Source organism: Haemorhous mexicanus, chromosome 18, assembly GCF_027477595.1.
Source record: "Haemorhous mexicanus isolate bHaeMex1 chromosome 18, bHaeMex1.pri, whole genome shotgun sequence".
In the NCBI taxonomy this organism is placed as follows: Eukaryota; Metazoa; Chordata; class Aves; order Passeriformes; family Fringillidae; genus Haemorhous; species Haemorhous mexicanus.
In genome coordinates, this window is record NC_082358.1 from 7,325,631 (window position 1) to 7,333,303 (window position 7,673).

A 7,673-nucleotide genomic window follows, 5' to 3' on the forward strand; every position below is an offset into this window, starting at 1 on the left:
GGTGTCTCCATCTGGGGAGAGATGCAGAAAGGGGGAGACTGAAGATAGGAAATGTGATGAGGAGGTGAAAAACATCCTGCTGGGGATACTTCAGAATTCAGCTGCTCCTTGTGTTTGCAGAGATCAAGGCTGTCTGTCAAACTGCACAGCCCATGCCTGAGAAATGCCTTAGGTCAGGATGCAGGTGGGTTTCCAAGCTCTGGCAGTAAATCCTCTTCCCACATCCATCTCCCTGCACTCACAGCTTCAGGGTGGAGGGCTGGAGGACACAGCCCATCCCTGAGAAGATGCTGCCTGTGCTCAAGGTCCAAGGGAGCCACCAGCAGTCACCCAGGGATTCCCCTCCCCCTGCTCCACCTTACCCTGGTCCTTACTGCTCTGTTTGTCTGCACGTGCTTTTATCAATGGCTTCTTCTGAGCTGCTAAGGAAAAATCTCTTCTAAGGAGGGAAAAAATGTCTGTACTATAAAAAAGATTGTTACAAGCAAATCCTCGCATTAGCAAAAACTCCATTTTCTTCAAGAAGTAAATCCCAAATCTCTGTGCAGAACTTTCTTAACCACAATAAATAGGAACTCTGTTCCTAAATTCACATTGTACAACATACACAAACCAGTGTAAAAATAGCATGAATCCTTACATTCCAAATGCATTATGTTTAAAATCATTGCAAAAAGACAATGTTCTCTTCCCTCATCCTATATATAAATAGAAAGAGGCAAAATAAATATCTATATTCTAAATTAAATATCTCTATTCTATATCTAAATATCTATTTCTAAATAAATAGGGGCAACATAGATGGTTTAATAACATGCAATATAATAATCATACATGCAAAACCTCCCTACACACAAAAAAATAGGTCCTGGACGGTTCCAAACACACTGAGGGGACTTGAGGTCTTGTGCTGACTCACCCAGTGAAGCAATTTCCTGTAGATGCAGAATGGTTAATTAACATCTTGTGCCCTTGAAAATACCATACACATATTTTCCCAAGTGGATGCAAAATTTTAGGCTCTTTTAACACTATAGTTTGGTGAAGCCAGTGTTGACTACTGAGGCTGTTCAAGTAATACTTCACAGTCATTTGAAGTTTACTGGTGGCAGACATTTGTTTTTTTTGGCAAGAGCCCTAGGGCTTGGCTCATGTGCAATCTTTTTGATTTTACTCATAGTCCAGATAGTCTCTTGCAAGTCTGGGGCAAGTGTCCTTGGACTGGTCTCCTGGATGCTGCAGGGTATGAATATCTACTTTGCTTGCAAGATGACAACAGCAATAAATATTTGTGTCACTAATCATAAAACACTTAATGGACTTCACAAGTTATTCCCAGGAAATAGGAGATTTTCTTCACCTGCCATAGGAATGCACCTGTAGCTGGGGCAGAAAGAACAGTGCCCTATGATAATGACTACACCACACTGGGGCTTACAGGACAAGAGTACAGTTTCCAGCTGAAACAACCAGAGGAATTTAGGCGAGAAAGGTAAAATTATCCTGAAGAAACTCAGAACACAATGTTGGAAGTACTTCTGTTACATTAGGGAATGCTCATTATTAGTTTGTTCATTATTAGTTTATTCATTGTAGCAAATCCAGCTGGTCTGGGCCTTGGGTTTCTGTGCTACCTGCACTGCAGTGTTTCCAGAAACATGACAGGAGGCTCCTGACACCCAACTTTGGTTATTCCTAATGCAGGGGTCTCCTTTTACAGCCAATGGCCTCGTATCTTGCAGGCATTTATCTCCTCTGTAGGGATGTGTATTCCTCACAGGAGAGCGTTGAGATGAGAGGAGACTCATGAAAGTGCCTAATTGCTCCCATTAACTTCAGAAGGACTCCAGAGGAGCAGCTTCCATGGGGTATCTGTGTTACAGGTGTGTCAGTTTGGGTAGGAGACTCACTCTAAAAAAGAGGGGTATCTTTTCCTTGAATGCCCTTGTGTTACTGGGATTCCTTTCAATGCTGGGACCCAGCTCAGCACTTGCACGTAACACAAAATGGGGTGGCACTGCTACATTTAACAACAGATGCTTTAGAGATGCTAAATATTGACACGTGCCTAACACTTCACCAAACAAGAATAAATCAGTGCTAAGGGAAAGCAAATTAATTTTCTTATAACAATATGTTTTGTTAAATGCCCTGAAGAAGTATATTGAATGAAGCTTGCTGCAACACCAAAGCAATTCCTCTTGGCACTCTCCCAGCACAGTGTGTCCAGCCACACAGCTCCCACTGCCTGCATTGTTTCAGGCTCACAGGATTTGTTTATTCTTCTTTGCAGGTGCAGGGAGCCTGCTCAGATCCTCGTGCTCAGTGAGGTTGTGCTCAGAGCTGTCACGAGAACAATCCTTCACAGCACTGTAGTACACCGGGGTGGTGCATGGGGCTGGGAGCTCTGCACTCTTCTCCTGGCACTTGTACAACTTCCTAAAGGCAGCCCTGAACTTCTGTGACATGAGGTTGTAGATGATGGGGTTGATGGCGCTGTTCAGGTAGATGCACAGGCGGCAGAAGAGGAGGAACCAGGTGTTGAGGTACGGAGGGTCCACGAAGGAGTTCACCACCACCAGCGTGCGGTAGGGCAGCCACAGCACGGCAAAGAGGGCCACCACCACAGCCAGCATCTTGGTCACCTTGGGGGGGGACATGCAAAAAGAGAAACAGCCAGATGGGGCTAAATCTCCAGCAGAACTTTCCCACCTGGAGCACTGGTGCAGACAGCTAGTTTCTCTCTCTAAGCATTTAAAAGAAACACCCAAGCCATGGGGCTATTTCTCACTTTTTTCTCTCCATTTTAATCAGGGAATAATCTTGCATTAATAAAACCAGAAATTATAGGTTTTCATCTACCATTCAAGAGCCTCTAAATCTCTTTAGAAATAGTATTCACCATTATGGAAATGGGCTAGGATAACCATGGGAATGTCTGTACCAGAAAGCAATCTGAAAATCATACATAACAGTAAATGAATGGGGAAAATACTTGCCTAAAGGTGAGGACCTCAGTTTTAGAGGTGCCATGGGATAGACTTCATCTCCCTCCCTAGGGTTTCCTGGTTTCCTACACCACCTGTATTGTTCCAGGGAATAGGCTCCTGGTACAGAGCAACCCTGGGAGCGAGGAGACTGCAAGGAATCTTATCTTACTTGTGCCAATATAGGGCTTAGTTAGCTACTTACCATGGGTTACTTTAATTTTCACCACACTAGGGGAGTACTACATAATCATATTAGGAACAAAAAGAAACTGAGAACTCAGAAGTGAGCAGTAACTGCCCTCACCTCAGCATAAGCTTGTTTAGGAAATTGAGGTTTTGCACTGAAACACCAGTCATCCTAGTAATTTCAACAGCTATTTTTGATAAGTGACAATCTTCCTCAAACAAATTACTGACAAAATACACACATCCCCAAAGAAGAAAATATGACTAAACACTGATGCCACATGCATATCTAGGCAGTGGTGTTTCAAAGGTCAGAAGAGGAGTTGTGCAATAGTCCAGTTCTTAGCATGGACGTAACCACTGGGATCACATTTAGAGTCTCTCAGCTTTTTACTTCATCAAAAGAAACTATGCCTTTCTGTTATGCCGTGAGTAGAAACTGGGAGTCATTGCTTGTGGCAACAAAACTTTTCCTAGAAGAAAAGGACTGTTACCAAGCTGTGGCTGAAAAAGAAGGGTTTGCTGTGTGTGGTTTAATGGAAATGTGAGGAAAAAAATAAGCTCTCACAGTGATACAGTGAGTGCTGAGGCTGTTGCCAAGACTGAAGCTTGTTTGCTGCCACAGTTTGTTGCCTTTTGGTAAAGATATGAGAGAAAGTACCAGTGGTGTCTCACAAAGCTGTGTCCAGCCTCTGCCCCTGTTCGGAAAACCACAGATGCTTCTCCCCAGCCAGTATCCTCCCTCCTAGCTCCTGCTTCATCATTTTGAGTTGTACATCCTTTTTTTAGGAATCCCACTCCCTCTAGTGGTCCCTCTCCGGGAGGAGAAATATGGACTTGGAGGTGTTCGTTGAAGTGATAAATAAATACAGCAAAGCTCACTCCTTGTCTTGTCCTGCTCAGGATTTAGGTGCTTCTGAAGCCCCAGTGAGAGAACAGCAGCATCTTCATACCCCAAAAGCAGTGGAGCTCTGGGGCTGTGTAGGAGCACAGCCACGAAAATCTCCCTCAGCCATCCAGGCAGGGGAGAAAATGGGCACCTCTGAGAGAGCCCCTTTAGGACCTTTCCAAGGGAACTCTGGGCATGGAGCCTGGAAGAGCCACTTCCCCTATAAAGAGAGGCCAGAGCAGGAATGCTGATGTGAGTGCCTGTCCTCTGCTCAGAGGCACCTCCAGGGCTACACACACACACCAGCTGGAAGCCCTGGAAAAGTGCTTTACAGTTTAAAAACTTAGCGTTATCTTTATTCCTTATGATGGCAGCACTGTGATGTCAAGCCATTCAGGGGAAGCCTTTGCATGCTAGGATATTTTGGGAGGCAATGACAATCTCCAGTAAACTGGTGTAACAGTGAGGAGAGCACAAGATGTTTCCAGGAGCTGGAATGCCTCAGCAGCCACTTGTCCTAATGGTGCTGGGGCACACTGTGCCCCTCCATGGCACAGCATTGCAGGGGGAGCAGCACAGCCCCTCCAGCCCCTCCAGCAGCTGTTCTGGAAGAAGAAATCCATCAACCAGTCGAGAGCCCTCGCTGCCAAACACCCTGCCTGGGGCTCCTGCAGCAGCCAGCGGTCATGGGAGAGCAGGCAAATGTTTTTGAAGAAGTCAGCACTTGCTTTAAAACTTTCAGGAAAAGAAAGGAAGGAAAAGCTGGACTGGAAAGATTTAGAGGTTCATGAAGAAACACACGTTCTCTGAGCTGTTTGCTTCCCCTCTGTGACCCTGACTCGACCTCTCCTGGGGAATGGAGGTTCCTGTGCAAGGCAGGCAACAAGCTACTGAGCTGGAAACAGGACAGGCTGAAGTCTACTTGGGGCTATCTGGAAATCACAACAGAACTAGTGATTTCAAGGACTCAAGCCAAACTCCCAGATTCAACCCTTTCCTTTAAAAGGAAAGCTGAATGGGCCCTGCCTATTCAGAATGGGACTGTCCCTTGTCTAGGTACTGACCTGTCCAAAGGGATGGGACACGAGGCTGAGACTGTCCACGTGAACAGAGCAGTGAGGACAGAAGGAGGTGGGAGGAGAAGGACGAGGGGAGAAGCAGGCAGCTGAGAGACACGGGAATCACCGAAATGCAAACACACCACTGTGACACCGAGGTGACTCATCCAGCTGGGAGGCTGCAGCCAGGGCTGGGCTCCGAGGGAAGTCAGTTCTTCCTTCTCTTTGCTCCTTTAAATCTGAGTTCACCTGCACAGGACACTGTCTGAGAGGTGACCCAGCCCTCTCCTCCTCGGGGAGGCAATTAATAATTAATTAGCCAGCAGAAGTGCCTGCACTCCTGCCTCTCCCCTGTCCTGCTCTACCAAGCCCAACCAAAGCAGGGGGATCCCATCTGTCCTGCCAGACCCCAGCTGGGCTAGAGGGGCTCCTTTGCAGCAAACCAACACTCCCCACTCCCTCCACCAAGGCAAACAAAGTACTGCGGCACCTCGCCCCCTGCCAGAACGGCCCTCAAAGCCCTGCGCCCGGCAGAGCTGGCTGCAGCCCGGCACGCCCAGCCAGCGGGGAGCCCCTACCTGCTTGCGGGAGCTCAGCGCGCCCCTGCTGCCCCGGCAGGAGAGCCGGAGGGAGCTGCCCTGGTGCACGGAGCCCAGGAAGGAATGCTGCGGGGTGCCGGGCAGGGGGCTCACGAAGAGGATGCGGGCAATGAGGCCGTAGAGGACAGTTGCCAGCCCCAGCGGGATGACATAGAAGACGGCAAAATCCAAGAAGTAAATGGGCATGTAAAGGCTTCTGGAGACCCGGTAGCCGCAGATGACCTGCGCCCCGTCCGAGAAGGTGACCTGGGTGGTGTCCACCAGGAAGAACCACATGAGGCAATAGAGGGAGGTGAAGAGCCACAGCGAGGCGATGATGCGCCTGGCGCGGGACACGGTGCACAGGAGCTGCGCCTTGATGGCGTGGCAGATGGCGATGTACCGCTCCACCGTGAAGGCGGCGATGGACCAGGCGGAGATGTTGATGCCCAGGTACTGCAAGTAGGTGATGCAGAGGCAGCCGGCGTAGCCGTACACCCAAGAAGCCACCACTTCGGAGATGTTGGGCAGCCCGGCCGCCAGCAGCACGATGAGGTCGGCCACGGCCAGGCTCACCAGGTAGCAGTTGGTGGGGGTCACCATGTGCTTGGTGCGCAGCACCACCAGCACCACCATGGCGTTGCCCGCGATGCCCACGCCGCAGATGAGCAGCACCAGCAGGATGGTGACCACCTGCAGCTCCAGGGGCTGCCGGGGCATCCTGCCCAGGCTCTGGTTGCCGCTGGCCGAGCCGTTCTCCATCGTGCCTGCAGCCACCGGCGGAGCCCCGCGCACCCTGCGGCGGCAGCGTGGAGTAGGGGCTGCCCCCGAGCCCCCTCCCCGCCTTCCCGCCCATCCCGGCTCCTCCCTCCCCTTTTTTTTTCCACGATTCACCCCAGGTCTTGCAGCTGCCCTGCTCCTTGCATCCCCCTCCCTGCAAACTCTCCGCCTGGAGGGGCGGGGAGCGGCTCCCCGGGACCCTCCAGGAGCTCCCGTGAACCAGCTGGGACTGTCCGGACCCCCCAGGCTCCCGGGGCTCTCCAGCACTCCCCTTAGCCGCCGGGACCCCCGGGAAGCAGCAGGCCTCCCCCAGGACAGCCCACAGCCCCCCGGGCTTCCTCGGTGCCCGGGACCCCGCATCGCCTCCCGCCGGCATCCCCCGGCTGCGCCCGCCGGGTCCTAGCGCACCGCGGAGCCGGACCGGGAGCGGGAGGAGGAGGAGGAGGAGGAGGAAAGGAGCCCAGGCAGGGAATGGGGTGCAGGTGAGAGATCCCAGGGTGGGGTGGAGCAGAGGCTGAAAGCAGCCCAGCCCACCGGACTGTGGGTGCCTTTGTCCCCAGCCGAGGCTTCACTGTCCCCCTGGGCAAGGGGAGCTGAGGGTGAGGAGTCCTTAATCCTCTTCCTCAGGAGGATGGGAGCAGAGATACCAGCGAGATGCACAGCCTTTCCCGTTTGCCTTGGGCTGGGGCAGAGGAATGGCACCCCTGAACATGGAGTAGTGACCTCCTCGGGCTGTATTTCCTGTAGCCATCCCTGTCCCAAACAAGCACAGTGTCACCTCTGAGGGAGAAGGCTTAACCAGTCCTGGACTGGGAGATTCCAAATCTTTCCAGCAATGAGGCTGGGGTATCTGGTATCTGGTATCCAGTGTCTCCCTGATGGTCAGCAGGAGACACAATTTGCTGCCAGCTGCATGCTTGCTCCTGACATCTCTGCAATCTGTCAGAAAAGGCATTTTCAAATTGAAAGAGCAATTGTGCTAAGGGGCCCTCACCTGTGGAGTGGAGGAAAGGACAAGGGGAGAACTCTCTTTTTTATTAGATTAGATATCAGTTAAAGGCAGAGGTGTGCTGTTAATCCCAGACACCGAGGCACATATCCAAAGTGTGAAGGATCATTCTGATGCTGAGGGATTCAAGTCCAGCATTTCACAGGCAAATTTTTAAACCTGGGCTGCACAAATTGGGGTGGA

The 7,673-nt window shown here is 50.9% G+C and overlaps 1 protein-coding gene across 1 annotated transcript; it reads right to left on the reverse strand.

The window, feature by feature from the left end:
- Positions 1-2,264: 2,264 nt before the first annotated feature.
- Positions 2,265-6,463, reverse strand: LOC132335974 (thyrotropin-releasing hormone receptor-like). The gene is made up of 2 exons (XM_059863008.1): positions 5,702-6,463; positions 2,265-2,645 (listed from the first exon to the last, which is right to left on the reverse strand). Exons 1-2 carry the CDS (start codon positions 6,461-6,463, stop codon positions 2,265-2,267), a joined length of 1,143 nt encoding a protein of 380 aa, XP_059718991.1.
- Positions 6,464-7,673: the final 1,210 nt, after the last annotated feature.

What these genes read in the sequence shown, in the direction of transcription:
- LOC132335974 (XM_059863008.1), bottom strand. Translation starts at nt 6,463, where the DNA reads ATGGAGAACGGCTCGGCCAGCGGCAACCAGAGCCTGGGCAGGATGCCC. An exon ending in CGCTGAGCTCCCGCAAGCAG is followed by an intron (nt 2,646 to 5,701) that starts GTAGGGGCTCCC and finishes TCCCCCCCCAAG; the next exon opens with GTGACCAAGATGCTGGCTGT.